General features: G+C 45.5%; 1 protein-coding gene across 1 annotated transcript in view; it reads right to left on the bottom strand.

The window, feature by feature from the left end:
• The window catches only part of LOC147103089 (glycoprotein endo-alpha-1,2-mannosidase-like protein), a 48,312-nt gene that overhangs the window by 16,317 nt on the left and 8,579 nt on the right, over positions 1 to 23,416 (bottom strand). Inside the window, exon 2 of the mRNA XM_085962410.1 lies at positions 5,991 to 6,100. Coding sequence (XP_085818536.1) covers positions 5,991 to 6,100 — 110 coding nt within the window. The remainder of the gene's footprint in view (positions 1 to 5,990; positions 6,101 to 23,416) is intronic.

The following is a 23,416-nucleotide window of genomic DNA, read 5'->3' on the forward strand; positions in this document are numbered from 1 at the left end:
CAGTTGCCGGATTTCCTGCGCCTCCCATTGGGCAGCGCCTGTCAGCACACATTCAGCGTTGGCAGCTTGCTGTGCATATTAAAATGAGGCTCGACCGCAACGTCAGTGGGTGGACTGGACACCCGCTTGATGAATCCTGGATACCAAAATTGATCACTTTGGTACCTAATAGCTCCCTCCCCACCAATGCAATTCCTGAATAAAGAGTGAAGACCAGAGCCCATAATTCCCATTCACAGTATCACTGCCATGGAACTTCAGTCAGCCTTCAAAGGAAATGTAATTGTTCCATTGCTCTGGCCTCAGGAAAGCACACCCTACTATAACAGTACGAGATTTCCACTTCCCACAGTAGCTGTACTTATAACCACTTTATAACTATATAGCATCATTTAGCATCTATATTATAGGCAATTTGGTCTTTATGGAAAGGCTAAAAATTGGATTGAGGCTTCCCAAAGTCATTCACTTATCCTCTTACAGCTGGCGGAGAGCGATGACTTTCATCCCATCAGTCTGGAAGGGATTCAAGTTCCTGAGGTGAAAGGGCAGCGTTATAGCCCACGGCACAATGAAATAGGGCTTTTCATTCCACAGTAGAAAGTCATCTTATTCAGATTACAAACCTGAACAGATTCAGCCACTTACTGGAAACATATTTTAGGTGCCAGGAGAAACAGTAAGATTATGCAACATGTGCACAATGGAATAAAACAGTTATGCTGTTTTAGTTATTCTGCTTCATTCAGCTAATTACTCAAGTCTAAAGCACTATTATATCAAGAGGCAGAGAACCCGCTAATTCCTCTCAGGAGCTGGTGAGGAAGAGAACAGCATCGAAATACAAAAGGAATATGTAATTGTAAGATGTAGTGCAAAAATGTCCAATTCTGGGAACACACTTTAGGAAGGATGTCAAGGCCTTGGAGAGGATGCAGAGGAGCTTTACTAGAATGGTACCAGGGATGAGGGACCTAAGTCATCTGTAGAGACTAGAGTAGTTGGAATTGTTCTCCTTAGAGCAGAGAAGGTTAAGGGGAGATTTAATAGAGGTGTTCAAAATTCTGAAGGGTTTTATAGAGTAGATAGGGAGAAACTGTTTCCATTGGTAGGAGGGTCGGTAACCAGAGGACACAGATTTCAGATAATTGGCAAAAGAACCAGAGGGGAGATGAGGAAAATGTTTTTTACGCAGCGAGTTGTTATGATCTGGAATGCACTGCCTGAAAGGGTGGTGGAAGCAGATTCAATAATAACTTTCAGAAGGGAATTGGATAAATACAGGTACTTGAAGGGGAAAATTTTTCAGGGCTATGGGGGAAAGAGCCGGGGGAATGGAACTAACTGGAATAGCTCTTTCAAAGAGCCGGCACAGGCACGATGGGCCGAATGGCCTCCTTCTGTGTTGTAAGAATCTATGATTCTGTGAGTAAGAGGCCTACGTTGATGTACTATATCCATCAATATTACTACAGGCCACAAATTGTGCAGTTTCTCCAGATTAAATGAAGCAAAGACATAATTCCGTGATCCAGCACCCCCTGGGGAGCTTAGCAACTTGCATCTTGCATGCCCAAGATTTCCACAGATTCACATTCCAGTGAGCACTGCTTCCCATTGGGAGTGCTGGATCACGCAATCAACCCTGACATGGTTACCCAATATCCATATGCAGATAAAGATTATTCTGGGGTAAAGTTTCTGTTTTGGGCGCAATAAGGAAATTCCGTCCAAAGTTGCGCTGGTTGGGTTACAGTTTAAGTTTCCGATAAAATTAATTTGCATAATCACAAATGTAAATTAACCAGCGCAGTCGGGCAGTGTAATAAACCGTAATTGTTTCTTTTCTTTCCATTAAAAGGTATTCCTTGATGTATGTAAGAGCGGTAACCTGGTGCAGTTTGATTACTACAACTGAAACTGGGTTCATCACCAAAAATAAGCATGTTTATTAAGGGTGTCCAGTCCTCCACCTGTGAGTAACCTGATTTAAAATCACTGAAAATGACTTAAAAAAAACTACACTAAATCGTTTAATAGTTTCATTGGTGTACACTAGTCAGTTTCTTAGTAAATTAAATATTTTTTGATATGATAAAGCTTTTAAAACAACCCTACTAGTGTGCCTAAGAAACTGAGCGCAATTGAAGAGCCTTCCTGAACCAGCACAATTGGAGGAATCTCGCAATTTCAACCCGGGAGCGTGGCCAGTTTTGTGGGCGGTGCCTGCTCCGGGCGAATTGAATCTTAAACTAGTGTAAAAAATCGTGGAAAACACAAATGTAAGTGGTTTTGGGCGTAACTTACTTACATTTAAAATTACCCGATCTTTTGCGTTGGTTCGGCTGATTTCGCCTGGATTGCGCTGATATTCCTAGTGTAAACAGGCGGAAACTGTATCCCTTTTTGTGTTTTACAATCTTTTCAAGAATATCTATTGTGTGAACATGAGTTAAGTACAAGGGCCATTCAGGGGTGATGTCAGGAAGCATCTCTTCACATGAAGGCTTGTGGAAATCTGCAACTCTCGCCCTCAAAAATCTGTTGAGCCTGTGGGCCAATTGAAAACTTCAAAACTGAGATCGATAGATTTTTGTTAGATAATCGACATGGAGTAAAGGTGGGTAAGTGGAGTGGAGACACAGATCAGTCATGATCTAATTGAATGGCGGAACAGGCTTGAGAGGCTGAATGGCCTGCTCCTGTTCCTATGTTCCTGCAAGCAAAGGCCACTCATCCCATTGATGCCTCTTATACCTTGACTCTCCAAGCTGAGTGTTCAATTGTATTTTTAATGCCCCAAATGTTTTTGCCTTTACAATGTGCCTGCCATTTTATTGAAAGTATGCATCATTCTTTCAATGAAGAGGCTCGTCTTAGTAATTGTTTAAAACATATTTTTCATAAGTTTTCATTTTCCTCATAACTCATGCCCTTTACACTTGGGAATCTTTCTAATTGCTCCTCTCTGCACCCTCTCCAGTCCATGAATCTTTTACTATCGAAGTATAACCAAGAGTAAACAGCGGTGGTGATGTATTTGCATAACATGGTAACCATGGATACTGTCCACCTCATTTCCATACTAAAGCAAAATATCAGTGATTCAATTCGATCAACCTAAAGGAAAGCACCTTGAGTTATTGACTTAAATTGTGTGTGCGAGAGAGAAAGAGAGAGGGAGAGACGAGAATGGACATGGAGCAAAGCAATCACACCGAGAGTAGGTTATGAAGCGCAAATGAGAGTGCGAGCTCTCAAGTGAGAACGAGAGAGCTAACAGATACAAAATAAAACAGAGAAAGGTAGAGAGGAAGTGCTCATGGAAAAAATGGAAGATGGGGCAGGAAGTATAGAACCATACAGTGCAGAAGGAGGCTGTGCTGGCATTTTGCTAGAGCAATACAAAGCTAACCCTACTGCCCTGCTCTCTCTCCATTGCCCTGTAACTTCCTCTGCTTCAAATATTATCCATTTTACCCTTAAAAGATGCAGGGGGAGAAATTCGGTGGAGCCGCAAACGGGGCGCCCAGCTCGCCTGGGCGCCGGATTTAGCGCAGCGTTTGGAGCAGTAGCGACCGCCGGAAATTCAGCTTGAACGCTCCAAGAGGGACTTGGGGCGCTGCTCGAGGCGCCCCGCGTCCCTCTTAGAGCGCTGAAACTGAATATCGCAGCGCAACGTGCCGCTGCGCCACACGCCGTGGCACGGTGCGCTGCGGTACTGCAGGCCTTCCTCCCATTCTTAAGGGGGACGGGCCTGCACCAGCGCGATGACCGATCACGAGTGCCGGCAAAACAGCCCGGCACCGCGAAGTGCCGGGCTCTCGGAAAACAGCCGGCAATGCCGCGGGGGAGAACAGGAGGCTGGGGACGGAGGTGCTGGCAGGCGGCCGCCAAAAAAAACGGCCGCCTCGCACCTCCACCTTAATTTGCGCCACTGCCGCCACAGGAAGGCCCCGTGAACCGGGCGCCATTTGCGAACAGCGCTACAGAGGCGGTTGCTGCCAAATATCGCGATCAGGGCGGTAGCGGGGCGCTGCGCACACCGATGACTTCATCGGAGGCAGCGCAGCACAACAGGTTAACGCCGCCATTAACGCCCCAGCTAAATATCGCGGGAGGCGTGGCCAGTGGCGCTAAAGCCACTGAGTGCTCTCTTTAGGCGCTATCTGGTGGCGCAGCCCACCGAATTTCTCCCCCGCAGTGTTTTCTGACTAAGCTACCTGCTGTGATGAAACATGCTATGCTGCTACCACTCTGTGTACAGAAATTTCTCCTTACCTTTCTTCTTGGTCTATTTATGACCATTTTAAATTGATAACTCTTCATCACTGACTCCCCAACTAGGGGAAATAGTCTTTCCCTATTCATCCAACCAAAAGACCTCATCATTAAAAAAAAACTCAATTCATTCTCCTCTTAGCCTTTTCTGCTCCAGGGGAAACAGTTCCAGTATCTCAAGTCTCTCCTCATGACTATAGTTCCCCATCCCTGGCATCATCCTGGTGAATCTATGCTGTACGCTCTCAATGGCTTTAATGTCCTTTCTATAATGGGACACCCAAAACTGCACACAGTACTCTAACTACCTTTATCAAATTTATCATTACCTCTTTGCTCTCGTACTCTATACTCCAATTTATAAAATCCAAAATGGCATTGAGCCTTTTATAGCTTTAACTACTTGTACTTGCGCTTTCAGGGAATTATGTATTTTTAACCCCTGGGTGCCTCACACTCTTCGCGATCTTTCCGTTGAGTGTATTCACCTATTCCTTGTTTTCCCTCCCAAAATATATTAACTTCCATTGCTCCACATTAATGACATCTGGCACCTGCCTGCTCATTCTCCTAATCTGTCTTTTATAATCTGCCTCGCTTTTGTCAAACCCTTTAATTTTGTGTCTTCAGTAAATGTTGATATCATGTTCCCAGTGCCTGTTCAAATCATCTCTATATACCAAAAACCAAAATGGACCTAACACTGACCCCTGGGGTACACCACTTCCAACCTTTCTCTGATCTCATCAACAGCCACTAACCCGAACCTTTTGTTTCCTGCCCACCAGCCAGCTTGCTAGCCGCACTGCCACATTTCCACTTATACCATGTGCCTGAGTTTCTGTGAGACACGGTATCGAATGTCATATCGACCACGTCTGAGACAATTCCCTTTATTTATCCAATTGGTCACTTCTTCAACAAAAACTCGTGACATTTGTCAAACACAACTTGTCTTTAAACAAATCCATGCAGGCTGTCCTTGATTAACCCATGCATTTTTAAATGCCCACACCTTTGACCTCAAATTATGGATTCTAAGTTTCCCAGCCACTGATGTTAGACTAACAGGTCTACAGTTATCTGTCTTATCCTTTCCTCCCATCTTGAACAGAGGTGTTACACTAACTACCATCCCTGCATAATTTGCACATCTAAGGATATATTGCAACTAGAGCCTCTGCTATCTTCTCACTGATCTTCCTTCACCAGCCTGAGGACCATGGCATCAGAGCCTGGTGACTTACCCACCTTGAGTTCTGCTAATCTGCTCTGGACCAATTCCTTTTCTACAGGTATCTCGTCCAATTGTTCCACATCCTCCGCCACTACACCTACACTCTCACTTCCACCATCATTTGTAAAACTGATGCAAACTATTCATTTAATGTCTTTGTCATACCTTCATCCTCCATATTTGATTTGCCCCCCTCAACCTGAGTCGTCCTGCCCTCTCTTAATTATCTTTTCAGATGCTTGTAAAAGATTTACTATTTCCTTTTATATTATCTGCTAGCTTATTTTCATAGTCCCCTCTAACCCTTCTAATTTCCCTTTTTACCTCCCCACTACACCTTGTATTTTCCTCAGGATTTTCTGAGAGAGAGAGAGAGAGGAAATCATGCTAGAACACAGACACAGTAAAGTGAATACGTGCTGCTGAATAGTGGATATGTGTTTAATACATTGCTGGCGGCCCATAATACTACCTTTAAACTGTATCTGTCTGCAGCATCCAGAATGGCAGGTACCAGGTCATCCACTGGCTCGCTGTTCTCATCTTCTAGTCCAGAAGGATACCAGGACAACACCAGCACACCTGGAATTGGGTGAGAGGAAATACAGTGAAGGTTGCACAGAAATAAAGTTGAAACCTTATTAGAATGTATCAAGTAACTATATTCTTTAGATAATCTGTTGATTGAAACCTGATAAAGTTGCTGTGATTACATCGCAACCATTCAATGTGTCCCATTACTCAAGGGTGAAGGGGGGGGGGCACTGACAGTTGCCCAGGGTACTTGAGCCATTGCCTTACTGCCTTGCAGATCTGTTGGCAAACTTTCCCTTTGGGCCAGCTGGGTGTTTAACGTGTGGAAGCCCACCACCATATTGAAGAGCCTCCAAATCAAGCTACTGTAGTGTTTCTCTTTGACCACTATGGAGTTCACACTCTCTCCCAATAGGGACAGGTCCCAACGACCCAAATCCAGAGTGATTAATCATAGGCTGCCCCCCCCACCCATCCAAGTGTGCGCAGAGACTCTGTCATCTGCTAAATCTGCACAGCTTATTAGAGATGTTTAATGTCAACATCTGTACCGTCCTGCCATCAAAGAAAGAAAGAAGTTGCATTTATATAGCACCTTTCACAACCTCGGAGGACCATGGCATCAGAGCCTGGTGACTTACCCACCTTGAGTTCTGCTAATCTGTTCTGGACCAATTCTTTTTCCACAGGTATCTCTTCCAATTGTTCCACATCCTCCGCCACTACACCTACACTCTCACCATCATTTGTAAAACTGATGCAAACTATTCCCAAAGCGCTTTGCAGCCAATTTAATGGTTTTGAAGTGCAATCACTGTTGTCATGTAGGAAACGCGGCAGGAATTTTTTACACAGCAAGATCCCACACACAGCAATGCAATAACGACCAGGTAATCTGTTTTTTTAAATGGTGCTGGTTGAGGGATTAACGTTGGCCAGGACACCGGGGAGAACTCCCCTGCTCTTCGATAGTGTGCCGTGGGGTCTTTTACATCCACCTGAGAGGTCTAATGTCTCATCCGAAAGACGGCGCCTCCGACAGTGCCGCACTCCCTCAGTACAGCGCTGGGAGTGTCAACCTGAATTTTGTGCTCAAGTCTCTGGCGTAGGACTTGAATCCCGCACCTTCTGACTCACTGACACAAGATTACAAAGCTTTCTGAGGCTTTTGCAGCATATGAGTCAGTGCAGTACACGGTGAAATACTGTAGCAAAAACAATTCGCTTTCACTAATGCAACATTATTGGGCTTTGTTTTCACAGTGATGATTTTATGGTATGTAAGTGAATGCAGAGGTGTGATTACAGTAGCGTTCAGCTCCTGCATTAGCATTGCCAGCACGACCCTCAAATTATAATCTTAATGCAGCTGGGAGCCTCACTGCAGCTTATGGACCGAAATAAGTTAATCATTGATGTGAAATATGGGCTTCACCTCCAATTAGTTCTCATTCAGATCTCCTCAGCAAGGCCTGCAAGGACCTACTTCAGTGTAAAACTGATTTTCTGCAGATTTTATACACCTATCTGGGATACACAGCAACGTGCAATGCACAGAGTGTGCTGCGCGAGGAAAAAAACATTTACTTTACAATAACAGGGCAGATTAAGAACATTTGAAAGACTTTTTCAACACTCTATTTGATCAGTTAAGGAATAATGAAGCATTTAAACTGATTAGTTCACATGAACAATTAACATATTCGTTTACAAATGAGCGGATTAGCGCTTTGCAGATTGTTGCTGGTTGATTCGCAAAGATTCAAGTGGAGATATGTGTCAAACCCATTCCAATTGACCACCATTGCATGGAATCCAGTGGTGCCATTTGTTTGCAATATACAGAATTCCAATGGACCAAACTCTGCGTGGAATTAAATCTTTCCCACTTTTTGGAATTTTGAACAAACGCACTCCTTTCAGTTCACTCCCAAGTTATGGAATTCCAGATCTAAACAAAGGGGATGGAAGACGGGCTGACTGAACTGTATCTCACCCTCAGCAAGCCACACTTCCACAGAAAGCAATGGGAAAGAATTAAGGATGTGTCTCGTGACAACAGCGTTGGTAATAGCAGTTTCTAACCTTAACGCTAATCCCTTATCACTAACCTAACCACTAACTCCTAACTATAATCATGAACCCTAATCACTGACCCTAACACCCTAACCCAAACCACTAACCCCAACCCCTAGTCCTAACCCTAAACAGCACAGTGTCAATAGTGCGACACATAGCCGGCTGCAATGTCAATAATCGATGTGTTATTTAAAAGGTGGTGAGCTTTCTGGACGGAATGGACGTCAACAACAACAACAACAACTTTTTATATAGCGCCTTTAACGTAGTAAAATGTCCCAAGGCGCTTCACAGGAGTATTACAAGACAAAAAATTTGACACCGAGCCACATAAGGAGAAATTAGGGCAGGTGACCAAAAGCTTGGTCAAAGAGGTAGGTTTTAAGGAGCGTCTTAAAGGCGGAGAGGTAGAGAGGTGGAAAGGTTTAGGCAGGGAATTCCAGAGCTTAGGGCCCAGGCAACAGAAGGCACGGCCACCAATGGTTGAGCGATTATAATCAGGGATGCTCAAGAGGGCAGAGTTGGAGGAGCGCAGATATCTCGGGGGGTTGTGGGGCTGAAGGAGATTACAGAGACAGGGAGGGGCGAAGCCATGGTGGGATTTGAAAACAAGGATGAGAATTGTGAAATCGAGGCGCTGCTTAACCGGGAGCAAATGTAGGTCAGCGAGCATAGGGGTGATGGGTGAACGGGACTTGGTGCGAGTTAGGACACGGGCAGCCAAGTTTTGGATGACCTCAAGTTTACATAGGGTAGAATGTGGGAGGCCAGCCAGGAGTGTGTTGGAATAGTCAAGTCTAGAGGTAACAAAGGCATGGATGAGGGTTTCAGCAGCTGAGGCAAGGACGGGGACGGGCGATGTTACGGAGGTGGAAATAGGTGGTCTCAGTTATGCTGCGGATATGTGGTCGGAAGCTCATTTCAGGCTCAAATATGACACCAAGGTTGCGAACAGTGTGGTTCAGCCTCGGACAGATGTTAGGGCGAGGGATGCAGTCAGTGACTAGGGAACGGAGTTTGTGGCGGGGACTGAAAACAATGGCTTTGGTCTTCCCAATATTTAATTGGAGACAATTTCTGCTCATCCAGACAAACACATCCCACAAAAATCCCTTCAAGTGGCAAATTTTGGAGAGACAGAGGGGGCAAGTTATCATAGACACTGGCAACCTGACGGCCTCTGGTATTAATGATCTGACTCAACTCCTGCAATGCACGAAGAGCATCACATACATACGCAATCAAGAATGGAGCGCAAATCAATCCTGAAAATAGCAAGAGGCAACATTTACAAAATGCTGCTGGTGTTCTGGTAAAGACTGTCCTCTTAGTATCTTCTTAAATGTGTCTTAAATATGTTTAAAGCCAATAGCAGTCTTAGCAATAGTACAGTCTCATGTAATAAATTACCAACTAATAATAACAACAACTTACATTTATGTAACGCCTTTAATGAAGTAAAACATCTGAAGGCACTTCATAGGAGAGATTATCAGACAAAAATTAACACTGAGCCAAGAAGGAGACATTAGGACAGGTGACCAAATGTTTGGTCAAAGAGGTAGTTTTTAAGGAGTGTCATAAAGGAGAGAGAGGCAGAGAGGTTTAGGGAGGGAATTCCAGAGTTTAGGGCCTAGACAGCTGAAGGAACGGCCACCAATGGTGGGGCGAAGGAATTTGGGGATGCACAAGAGGCTAGAATTGGAGGAGCGCAGAGATCTCGGAGGGTTGTAGGGCTAGAGGAGGTTACAGTGATAGGGAGGAGTGAGGCCCTGGAGGGATTTGAACACAAGGATGAGAATTTTAAAATCGAATCAATGAAAGTTGAGATGTGGCCTTTCTGGTCACTTATCTCATAGAAGTTCAAAAGTTCAAGAAGCTGGACGGCAGAATTTAATCTGTCAAATATGTCTATCCTTTCCACAGTAGGGACAGCTGAGTTGGAGTTAGTGTTCAAATCCCTCCATGGCCTCTGATAAGGCCACATCTCAACTTTCATTGATTCGATTTTAAAATTCTCATCCTTGTGTTCAAATCCCTCCATGGCCTCGCCCCTCCATATCTCTGAAACAGTGATAACGAAAGCTATTAACGAAAGGTATTAACACCAGGATGTTATAGCTACCTCTACATCTCCTTCAGAGGTGGACTCACTGAAAAAGGCAAAAATGGTATGGGATTATTTTAGCAGAGGGAGAAAAAAGTTATATTGCTTCTGTAATAAATGTTGGTGGAACTCCATTTGGAGAACAGTGTGGAATTCTGATCACTTATAGGACGAATGTTAGTGCCCTTGAGAGGAGTTTGTAAGAGGAAAAGTCAGGGATTTGGAGCTTATAATTTCCAAAGAGAAGATTGCGAGGGGATCTAACTGTGAGGAGATTTAATTGTGAGATTTACTTGTGAGGAGATTTAATTGCGAGATTTACTTGTGAGGAGACTTAATTGCGAGATTTAATTGCAAGGAGATTTACTTGTGAGGAATAACAACAGAAAACGCTGGAAAAACTCAGCAGGCCAGGGCAGCATCCGTGGAGAGAGAAACAGAGTTAACGTTTCAGGTCGATGACTTTTTGTCAGAACTGGAAAAAAGCAGGAAAAGGAATAGATTGTGAAGCAAGTTAGGAGCTGGGAAAAGGATGAAAGAACAAAAGGGAAGGTCAGTGATAGGCTAGAAAGCAGGAGAGATTGAGAGACATTAAGAGATATTCAAGGCAAGAGGAGGTGGTAATAGGACAGGTTAAGGAACAAAGGATGGCTCTAGATGTGGTGTGAATTGCGCTGGCACAATGAAGGACAGCTGCCATGTGGGAGGGAAGAAAAAAGGCCAAACAAAAAGTGTGGATAAAAAAAATAATAAAAAATGTATAATAATAATAATAATTCAACTTTATTGTCATTGCACAAGTACATGAACAACAAAATGTGATCTTGCAAGCTCCCATGACTGGGAGAAGCAAAGCCGCTGCGTCGGTGCGCGCCGCCATTCCATTTCCACCATTCCTCCTGTCCGACAATCTTCAGCCCAACGCCCGGGCCTACTCACCAGCCGCCCCTCCTTCCGTGACCTTCTCACCAACCGCCCCTCCTCAGGGCTCCTTCCGTGACCTTCTGCATCTGGTCTTCCCTGATGGTCACCCCTCCACATACTAACCAAGGCTTGGCTTAGCTTCCAAGCCTTGCCAGTGACCCTGTCCCTAGTCCCAGGAACATCACATATATATATATGGGATAGGGGCTGAGGTTATGATCTGAAATTGTTGAACTCTATGTTGAGTCCAGAGGGCTGTAGAGTGCCTAATCAAAAGATGAGGGCCTAGAAATTCACTATGGCCCCGCCAGCTGGCTAACGGCCAAAAGTTAGCGCTGGGCGCGGAGCCATGTGCGACCGTCAAATATTCACTTTTTGCGCCCCAAGTCGGAACCGGGCGCTATTCCAGGGTGTGCCCGCCCCCGCTTGGGGCGCTGAAACTGAATATCAGCGCTCTAAGTGCCGCTGCGCCACCCGATGCGGTGCGGCAGGCTGTGGTACTGCAGGCCTCCTCCTTCTCTTAAGGTGGAGGTGCCTGCAACGGGTAGATCGCCGCTGGATTGTGCCGGCAAATGAGCCCGGCACCACGGAGAAGTGCCGGGCTCGCGGAAAGCAGCCGGCAATGCCGCGGGGGGGTGGGTGGAGGAGGCCGGGGAAGGAGGTGCGGGCAGGCGGCCGCCGAAAAAGCGGCCGGCCGCACCTCCACCTTTATGCGCCCCACTAAGGCTGCAGTAAGGCCCTGGTCTCCGGATGTTAGTAGCGGCCGCCACGGAGGAGGCGGCGGCAACTGAATATGGGCATCGGGCCGGCATCGGGGCGGAAACGGGGCACTGCGCACACCGATGACGTCATCAGTGCCGGCGCAGCGCTACCGGCTACCGCCGCCATTACCGCCGATCTCAATATCAGCGCAACCTCCTATACTAGCGCAGAAGCCCTCTTTAGGCGGTAACTGGGCGCAAAGCTTGCAGCGCCTTACTGAATTTCTAGGCCGAGGTGCTGTTCCTCGAGCTTATGCTGAGCTTCCGTGGAACAATGCAAGAGGAGATTTAATTGTGAGGAGATTTAATTGTGAGGAGATTTAATTGCGAGGAGATTTACTTGCGAGGAGATTTACTTGCGAGGAGATTTAATTGCGAGATGATTTACTTGTGAGGAGATTTAATTGTGAGGAGATTTACTTGTGAGGAGATTTAATTGTGAGATTTACTTGTGAGGAGATTTAATTGCGAGATTTAATTGTGAGGAGATTTACTTGTGAGGAGATTTAATTGCGAGGAGATTTAATTGCGCGTAGATTTACTTGTGAGGAGTTTTAATTGCGAGGAGATTTACTTTTGAGGAGATTTAATTGCGAGGAGATTTAATTGCGAGGAGATTTAATTGCGAGATTTACTTGTGAGGAGATTTACTTGTGAGGAGATTTAATTGCGAGATTTAATTGTGAGGAGATTTACTTGCGAGGAGATTTACATGTGAGGAGATTTAATTGTGAGGAGATTTAATTGCGAGGAGATTTAATTGTGAGGAGATTTAATTGCAAGATTTAATTGCGAGGAGATTTACATGTGAGGAGATTTAATTGTGAGGAGATTTAATTGCGAGGAGATTTAATTGTGAGGAGATTTAATTGCAAGATTTAATTGCGAGGAGATTTACATGTGAGGAGATTTACATGTGAGGAGATTTCATTGCGAGGAGATTTACTTGTGAGGAGATTTAATTGTGAGGAGATTTAATTGCAAGATTTAATTGTGAGGAGATTTACTTGTGAGGAGATTAACTTGTGAGGAGATTTAATTGCGAGGAGATTTAATTGCGAGGAGATTTAATAGCGAGATTTACTTGTGAGGAGATTTACTTGCGAGATGATTTACTTGTGAGGAGATTTAATTGCGAGGAGATTTAATTGCGAGGAGATTTACTTGTGAGGAGATTTAATTGCGAGGAGATTTAATTGCGAGATTTAATTGTGCTTGTGAGGAGATTTAATTGCGAGGAGATTTAATTGCGAGATTTACTTGTGAGGAGATTTACTTGTGAGGAGATTTACTTGTCAGGAGTTTTACTTGTGAGGAGATTTAATTGTCAGGAGATTTACTTGTGAGGAGATTTAATTGTCAGGAGATTTACTTGTGAGGACTTTTACTTGTGAGGAGATTTACTTGTGAGGAGATTTAATTGTCAGGAGATTTACTTGTGAGGAGTTTTACTTGTGAGGAGATTTACTTGCGAGGTAATCTAAATGCGAGGTAATCTAAATGCGAGGAGATTTACTTGTGAGATGATCTAAATGTGTGATGATCAAATCTGAGAAGATTTAATTGCGAGGAAATTTCAATGTAAGGTGCTCCAAATGCAACGAGGTTAAAATGCGAGGTGATCCAGGTTAAAATGCGAGGTGATCCAATTCTTAGGGATGTCTCTGAAAAGAAAAAATGCATTGAGGGATAGTGTGAAAAGGCAGGTGGAGTTGAGATCTATCAAATAAATGATGGGCTTGTTGGGTCTATGCCTTTCTATGCTCCCTATTTACCAATACTGTATTCAATATCTTTCTCTTGCTGCCATGTTTGCCAAAATTGCAACGGTGACAATTGTACTGTGGTGGCCGTGAAGCTCTTTGGGACATCTTAAGTTTGTGAACGGCACTATGTAAATTGCAAGCTGTCGCTGCTGCAAAGAATTGTGACTGGAAACTTACAGAAAATGGCTGTCGCAAATGGAGTCCCGTTAAAGCGTGCATATTATGAAATCCTGACAAGATTGCCATGGTGAAAAGATCGCTAAGGGTCAGAGAGTTGCTCTCAAATTAAAAAAGAAATCAGATTTTAGAATTTCAGCCATGCCTGTACTTGTAGAAAATGCCGGTTTCAGCTGGGCTGGTTGATAATTTTGATAGTCTGCTGTTGGATTGTTCTTAACAATGAATCAAGGAGTCAGATACATTAAACTGTCATGAATACTGAACAGTGCCGTAGGGAAAGCTCGGTTCAGCTTCTTGCTCAGTTGATGGCAGAAGTTGCACCAGACAAGTCAAGTTTACATTTCTCTCGCCTTGCCCACTGATTCGGAAATAAATTGAGATCTGTGGCTGTGTCGGAGGCCTGTAGTTACACCATCAATTTCGACCAAAGTGTGAGAGTCCTCACCAAGTGGAGGAGGGGGGGGGGAGGTGGTCACATGGCTCTGTTCCACAGTCAGACCAGGATCCGACTTCAGAGTTGTTGGTGTTGCAAAAGTGGCAGCATCACTATATCCGAAAATACACGTCTGTATTTGTGTTTCATCAATGTGAAAGAGTATTTCTAGCATTTTCTATTTTTATTTACGTCAGTGGGGCCTATTAAGCCCGCCCTGCGTGTTACCCAGTCCAATTAAATGGCGCAGGTCTGCTGACCTCATCCATGATGCATTTTCAGCCGGGATATTTAAAGGGGCCATGGCCACATTACATTTGAAGGTTAATCTAAAATAATGCAGTCAGTGCACTACAGCATTGGAGTGCTGCAAACACTTTGGAAATGACTGTACAGAGGCACAGGGCTGCACTCAGGTTCTCCGATGACTCCCTCCATATGCACGCAGGGAGGTCCTCTTCCCTTCCAATGGGCGGAAGAGATCTCCCAGGAGACTGAAACAGCCTGGTTGCAGATTACAGAGGAGGTCAACAGCAGGGATGTGGTCAGGAGGACCTGGGTGCAGTGCCGCAAACATTTCAATGATCTCATTAGATCAGGAAACGTGAGCCACACTCAACTTCATCCTGCTGTGCCTCTCATCACATCCCCATCACTCTGCCTTCCCACATCCTTACTCACACCAACATACCTTGCACATCCACCCATCCCTCTCTCTCTAACTACATTATCACATCCCCATCTGACTAACCACCCCTCACACTCACCCTCATCCTAATGCAATCATACCAACCCTACTCCATCATAGTCACCCTCTACAAATATAAACCATCCATTCCGTACACTCATTCCATCGCTCTCACTCAACCTTCTCTTCGTTCCCTTCTTGCAGGAAAAGAGAGCCCACAATAAGAGGGAGAGGGAGAGAGCCGGCGGTGGCCCTCCATCATTTGCAAACCTTACAACAGCAGAGGAGGCTGCTTTAGAAATATCTGGAGTAGCTGAGCAGCTGGAGGTGGGAGATGGAGAGAGGGGGACATCTCAGCAACCTGGTGACAGAATTACATATCATACAGCGACATGGCATACAGCACTCACTCATATAGGGACTGACGTCAGCAGCCGTTGAACGGTCATCATGTGCATAATGGTATCTGTACCCATTCTTCACATGACATATCTAACTCATTTCTTTACTGTCCCACAGGTCCATCAAGAGGCCCCCCCTCACTGTCCAGGAGCAAGAGGAAGATGACTCCTCAGAGGAGCCTCCAGCCTCTGACGGTGCACCGTCACCAGACATAAGCGCACCCAGCACCAGAGCAGATACGCACCCCTTGGTGGGTCCCATGGGAGATAGAGTAGTGTTGTCGCCTGGTGTCTCTCAAGTCACAAGTGAGCAAGAGCAGATGATGGAGATGGACAGCAGTGGAGAATCCTCATCGGAGGGCGCAGGACACTCCCAGCTCTGCTCAGCTGCATGCAGACACTGAGCCTCGGGGGCCATTGAGAAAGAGGGCGGTCCTGGAGGTGCAGGAAGAAGTGCAGGGGGCTCTGACAGGTTTTGCGAGCGTGATGTCTGCAAATGTTCAGAGAATGGAGGAGATCATCTACAACATGAGCACCACCATGTCACAGGCAATGACAACTGTAAGCTCCTCCATGGAGAGGATGGCCACCTGCATGGAACAGCTAATGCGCCACTCACAGGAGCACATGGTCTCTATGGAGAATAGATGGCTGTCTATGGAGAGTAGATGGCAGAGGCTCATAGACCTCTCCGCGTAGACGTGGGTTCTCATGGCCCCATTGATGTGCAGCAAGGTGCTCTCCAGTTCCTTGGCAGCAGGGAAGTGAGCAGGCTGCCTCTACCTCTGCTGAAGCGACAGGGGTAGCACCTCATAGAAACACGCGGAAGAGAAAGATGACACACAAGTAGATTCACATGAGTAGCCACTTGGGTGTTTTATCCAATGTTTATGTAAAGTTTCCGTTAATGTGCTGTCTTGGACAGATTTGTGTGCATCTTTGGAAGTGGCTTAGTGAGTTGCAGTGAATGGTGAGACATAACGTTACCTCCAGCAATGGTGGTCAGTGTGAAAGGAATGGCTTGGGCATTGTAGGGATGCTTTACTGTGTTAGTGTGGGGTGGTGCCAACCTACGGCATCATGTGGCAGCTATATGGGTGTACAGCGTAAAGTGAAGTAAATCTGGCCGTGATGAGGCTATCCCGGGCAGCAATGTGGTCGGGTGCTGATGCTCTCTGTCCTGTGCAACATCAGGTGATTGCGGAGAAGGTTGGTGGTGTTGTTGTTGGTGCTGCTGGTGTGCCGGGCGTTGCTAGTGTTGGGGCTCATTGTGGTCAGATTCTGAGGACCAAGCTGAGACAGTGTAAACGGCACCCATGTTGATGGAATACATGGCAGGTGAAGTAGAGATGACAGAAGCAATCTGTCAATGGTGAAAAAGGTTCTTCCAATGAGGCGACACTGGATGGAAACTTTGCTGGAAAGATTTGCAGCCTGCAGAAAGCTTAATCTGTGCTGGGAATGTAGTCAGCAACAGCTTCTGTCTGAGGAAAGTGATCAGCTGTCAGGTGGGAGCTTTTATCCTACATTTGATGCTGTCAACTAATCAGCTGGATCAATGACCACTCAACTCCCGCCTCAGGTTGACAGATGTGGTCCCTGAGCAGCGTGAGTCCCGTGGGCATCCAGTGAAATTGCAAAGGTAAGGTTAAAAAGACTCTTAAGGGTCTCAGAACACGCTAATAATCCTTTAAGTTGGGTTGCCCACCTCTGCCGGTCGGGTCACTGCCGCGCTGATAGACACACCCGAGGGAAAGGCGCGTGGGGGCAGGATGACGGCATGTTCCCGACCCGCTGCAAGAAATTTCAACTTTCCCACCCGACCTGCCTCCGATCGCACCCGCACGGACCACAGAAAATTACGGCCTGCGGCTCTGATCTTGGCAGGTTACTGTCAGCACACCAGCTTGTTCCATTTTCCTTTGTGTAAATGTGATTTTTTTAAATTTGAGACCAACTCTCCAATCACTAGTGATCTTTTCCCTGTGGCAATCTTGTCAGACTTTCAAAATACACAGGCTTTCTTTACGATTACTCTATTTGCAGTGATGGGAGCAGGACCTAGCAGTGACCTAACTGGTAGGGTAGGGACAGGTCCCTGCGGTATAATAGACAAACCCAAGTGTTACCATGTTACATGAGTCACACCACAGTATTACACACTTTCATTTACGTAGTTGCATAGTATTTACAGCACAGAAACAGGCCATTCGCCCCAACTGGTCAATGCCGGTGTTTATGCTCCACACGAGCCTCCTCCCACCCTACGTCATCTAACCCCCTCAACATTTCCTTCTATTCCTTTCTCCCTCATGTGTTTATCTAGCTTCCCCTTAAATGCATCTATGCTATTTGTTTCAACTACTCCTTGTTGTAGTGAGTTCCACTTTCGAACCGCCCTCTGGGTAAAGAAGTTTCTCCTGAATTCCCTGTTGGATTTATTAGTGACTATCTTATATTTATGGCCCCTAGTTCTAGTCTCATCCACAAGTGGAAACATCTTCTCTACGTCTACTCCATCAAACCCTTTCATAATCTTAAAGACTTCTATCAGGTCATCCCTCAGTCTTTTCTTTTCTAGAGAAAAGAGCCCCAGTCTGTTCAATCTTTCCTGATAGGTATAATTTCTCAGCTCTGGTATCATCCTAGTAAATCTTTTTTGTACCTTCTCTAGTGCCTCTATATCCTTTATAGAATATGGAGGTCAGAACTGTTAATGGTACTCCAAGCATAGTCTAACCAAAGTTCGATACAAGTTTAACATAACTTCTCCGCTTTTCAATTCTCTCCCTCTAGAAATGAATCCCAGTACTTTGTTTTTTTTATGGCCTTATTAACCTGTGTCGCCACTTTTAGTGATTTGTGTATCTATACACCCAGATCCCTCTGCTCCTCTACCCCATTTAGACACTTAGGGGGCGATTTTCTCAGCCCCGAGCAGGCAGGTTTGGAGGCGGGAAAGGTGGGAAAATCACAAATAATGAGTGCGGGTTCGCAACCTGCCTCCCCACGATTTTGCCAGTGCCAGTTTTGCAGGGTGGGAAACGATCCCGCCTCCAGCAGCTCAGAGAGGCTGTTAAAAGCCTTAAATGGTCGTTAAGGGCCTCTCTAATCCTATTTTGAAAGGCCCTCATTATTTTTCGACATTTTCAGCATGTTCCATGACACTCCTAAACCACGCCAGCTAAACCTGGCGGGTTGACAAGTGGCTTGCATCCTCACAGCTGCAGCTCCACCATTACAACGGAGCTTTCATCAGGGATTAGTCGCAGGTGGCAGAACTTTGCTTTAAAAGATCTTTCAGCACTTTTAGCAGAGTCAGAGGTGCTGCAGCTTGTATCTATCAACTGTGGGACCTCCTTGGAAGACCCTCTCCCCACTTGCAATGAGCGCTTCCCCAACGGAGGCATCTGCAAGCAGCATGGGAACCATTCATTTCCTTTCACCATGGAGCTCATATTCGGAAGAGGAGCATCCACGGCAGCAGCAGAACTAGGCAGCTCAGCAGCAACAGCAGCAGGAGCCCCAATCTCCTGCTCACCCACCTGATGGTACACAGGGCAGAAGGCGCCAGCGCATCGAGGCACCTCGCCGCAGGAGATACCCCCAACAGAGGGTCTACAGACAGAGGATGAGCTACCTCAACATGTGTGAGCAGCAGTGCCAAAGGAGGCTGAGACTTTCGCGAGAGGTTGTCCGTGACATCTGCGCACTGCTGCAGCAAGACCTGGTGCCCAGAGGAATGGGTGGACACTCCTTACCAGTAGCTGTCAAAGTCACCACCGCACTCAACTTCTTTGCCTCAGGCTCCTTCCAGGGATCATCAGCAGACATCAGCGGCATCTCCCATGTCGGCCGCCCACAGTTGCATCACGCAGGTTACTGATGCCCTTTTCGCAAAGGCGCACAATTGCATCCAGTTCTCAAGGGATCAAGCAAGTATAACCGCGCGTTCGGTTGGCTTTGCAGATATGGCAGGCATGCCAATGGTGCAGGGCGTCATAGACTGCACACATGTGGCCCTTAGGGCACTCTATCACAACCCAGCTTTCTTTGTCAACCGAAAGGGCTCCCTCAACGGTGTTGTAACCACAAGAAGGAGATTTTGCATGTTTGCGCCAAGTTCTGTGGTAGTTGCCATGACTCTTTCATCCTGCGGCACTCTAGTGTTCCTCCGCTTTTCAATCCATGCGTGGAGCATGGCGAAATCCTCGAAAAATCATGAGGGCCTCTCAAAATAGGCTTAGAGAGGCCCTTAATGAGCATTTAATGATCACAAGTTTCGCTATGGCCACTGGAGGCGGGACCGTTTCCCGACCTCCAAAACTGGCACCGGCAAAATCCCGCGGAGGCGGGTTGAGGCGGGTTCCGAGCCCGACCTCATTGAATCTGATTTTCCCGCCTTTCCCGCCTCCAAACCCGCCTCCTCCGACGGCAGAAAATCGCTCCCCATGTATTTGTGGTTCTATTTTTAAGGCACTATCACCTGATTTCAGGGCTGGAAGATTACTTTTGCTTAAACTTTTGTTCTTTTCTGTGCCTTCCCATCTTTGAATTAGTGGTCTTCAGTAATTCTCCCTGCTCCTATCAGTCTCCCCGTGAGTACTTGTACTAATGCTAATCCACTCTGTACTAGGACACTACATTAAGCTATGGGACTCTCATACCCATCACTCTCACTGTCCCATTATTTCTTCGTTATGGTCTGTACTAACTTCTCCAGGAGTCCATTTGACTGTGGAAAATTTGGACTTGAAGATGTGTGAAATGAAATCCCATTCTTTGGCATACTGCCTGAAGTAATCTTTTACAAACTGTAGTCCATTAGGTATTACATGTCTGAAGAAAATTGGTTTAATGCAATTTATCACCATTTTGCAAGTGGCATTGTGCAGTTTGCTCACCTCTGGGTAAATGGAATAGCAATTAGTCACAAGCGAGCAGTCTTTCCGCTGCCAAGTGAACAAAACTGAGACTCTTGTACGATAGATGTGAGCTTTAATGGTTTAGTCTTCATTTTAAGCACAATGACCACTGTCCTGAGTTGTCCTTGATGAACACAGGACCTCCTAAACCCCAGTTTTACATTTCTCTTTGCCTATATGTCCTCATGAATCTTTTGCAGCATTTCTTTGCATGATTCTTTTCGCCACTGCAATCTCACTCCCATTGTACATTATCCCATCTATTACTGTTAATTCCTCTTTTCATTTCTAATATTTTTTCATGTCTTGTTTTATTTGTATCCATCCTCCATTATTATTTATTTCTGTATCCCAGAGGTCTTGTTCCTTATAGTCTGAGTTCTGATTAGCTTCATATTTTAACTTCATGACGTATAATAGTCATATCAAAGTAAGCATGAATACCCTAGTCTGTTTTATTTATATAGACTTTTGCATTCTGGTCTGCTGCTCTTGGTGCTGGATCAGTGCTGCATATAAAATTTGTCCAAATTTGTCCAATGTAATTGATACCCTCAGGTTATACTTTTGTAGCCTAATAATCGTTCAAATGTCTATTTCAATGGTGGAACCATTACAGATTGAATGAACTTTCACAAGCAGATGTAAAACTTAACAGCTCCTCCTCGATCCCTGGATATTTTAAATGTGTAATGGTGAATGAATGTCATATATCGCACTTTTGCAGTGATTTATTCCATTGGTGATGCATCGGTGGGAATTTTTATTGGCCTTTCAGGATCGTCAAACTTTGGAACCAGCTCTTGCCTGAGCAGTCCTTTTATGGTTTGCCATATTTCATCTTGCTCATCCAAAACACTGCTTTCCGTATCCTAACCCGTTCACCCGTCGCCCCAGTGCTTGCTGACCTAAATTGGCTCCCGGCCCCCAATTTTAAAATTCTCAACCTCGCTTTCAAATCCCTCCATGGCCTCGCCCCCACCCTATCTCTGTAACCTTCACTAGCCCGGTGGCATAGTGGTTAGCACTGTTGCCTCACAGCGCCAGGGACCCGGGTTCGAATCCGGCCTCGGGCGACTGTCTGTGTGGAGTTTGCACATTCTCCCCGTGTTTGCGTGGGTTTCCTCCGGGTGCTCCGGTTTCCTCCCACAGTCCAAAGATGTGCGAGTTAGGTTGATTGGCTATGATAAATTGACCCTTAGTGTTAGGGGGATTAAATACATGGGGTTACGGGGATCGGGTGGGATATGTGTCGGTGCAGGGGTTACGGGGATCGGGTGGGATATGTGTCGGTGCAGGCTTGATGGGCCGAAATGGCCTCTATCTGCACTGTTGTGATTCTGTGCTCCCTCCATACTGGCCTCTTGTGCATCCCCCACTTTCTTCACCCCACCACTGGCGGCTGTGCCTTCAGCCACCTAGGGCCTAAGTTCTGGAATTTCCTCCCTAAACCCCTCCACTTCTCCACCTCTCTCTCCTCCTTTAAAACTCTCCTTAAAACCTAACTCTGTGACCACCTGTCCTAATGTCTCCTTTGGCTCAGTGTGATTTTTTTTTTACCTGATTACACTCCTGTGAAGCACCTTGGGATGTTTTACTACGTTAAAGGAGCTATGTAAATGTAAGATGTTGTTGTTTCTGATTCTGGTTCCATTCAGGAGTATTTTCTAACAGTTTTGCAAGACCTGATACTTTGTTCTCCCTGAAATATTCGGCATGAATTTACCCAGGTAATTGACAATGCCTCACATCTTTCTTGCTGTAGATGTAGTATGCGGTCAGTTATGAGACTTTCATATTGTTAGGTTTAACGCCTTCACCAGTAATGATGTCACCAACAATCTCAGCTCAGCGACTCCAGATAGACAATTATCTCTACTAAATTTTAGATTGACTTTTCCAATAACTTTAAGTGCCTTCTGGACTTCATGCTCCTCTTTGGATGAACACTGCACCATTGTGCCATCCATCGATGTTTTGATATCATCAATCTGCTTGTATATATTAAGAGTGGTTTAGTTACAAACTTCCAGAGCAGAGGTAATGTCAAAAGGAAGTCATAAGAGGCCATGATCTTATTGAATGGCAGAGCAGGCTCAAGGGGCCGTATGGCCTACTCCTGCTCCTATTTCTTATGTTCTTATGTTCTTATGAATCTGTACCTCTCATAAGATGTAATGTAAATGCCTAAACAAGGAAATTGCTTCATTCAGTTTCAGTTGCCAGAAAGTTTAGAATGCATCTGACTTGCTGAGATATTTTTTATCTCAAATTGGAAGCTTGGGATTTCCCCTCTTATTAACCCCGCTTTAGTCTGTGAGATTGAACCAAATTCAAAATGTACTAATTTTTTTGTCAGCAATTAATAATGAACTCAGTCATTCCATTGGTTCATCTATTTCATTTGTGACCTTCAAGTCCTCCATTCTATCAAGCTCCACTTTTAGTTTTTTCCCCTTGCAGTGCAAATGGTGTTCTCCACATGGGTGACTTGTTTACCTATCCTTTTTCACTGCTTCTATGACCTGGAAATTGATCCTGGTATTCCTGTACAAGTGCTCAGTATTTCATGTCACGTTGGGCCTTTATTGTGCTCACTCTACTAGGTCAAGATTTCACAAGCACTGAGACCTAAAATTGTCACCACTAACTAAGTCAAATTCCATTTAGCATTGTCATATGCAATGCTAGCGACCCATCTTCCTTTCACTAATGACGACACAGTGGTATACAGTCGGGAAGGAGTGGCCCTGGGAGTCCTCAACATTGACTCTGGACCCCATGAAGTCTCATGGCTTCAGGTCAAGCATGGGCAAGGAAACCTCCTGCTGATGACCACCTACCGCCCTCCCTCAGCTGATGAATCAGTACTCCTCCATGTTGAACACCACTTGGAAGAAGCACTGAGAGTAGCAAGGGCACAGAATGTACTCTGGGTGGGGGACTTCAATGTCCATCACCAAGAGTGGCTCAGTAGTACCACTACTGACCGAGCTGGCCGAGTCCTGAAGGACATAGCTGCCAGTCTGGGCCTGCGACAGGTGGTGAGAGAACCAACACGAGGGAAAAATCTACTTGACCTCGTCCTCACCAATCTACC

Source organism: Somniosus microcephalus, chromosome 20, assembly GCF_052327205.1.
Source record: "Somniosus microcephalus isolate GS21.2 chromosome 20, FLI_Smic_1.0, whole genome shotgun sequence".
NCBI lineage: Eukaryota > Metazoa > Chordata > Chondrichthyes > Squaliformes > Somniosidae > Somniosus > Somniosus microcephalus.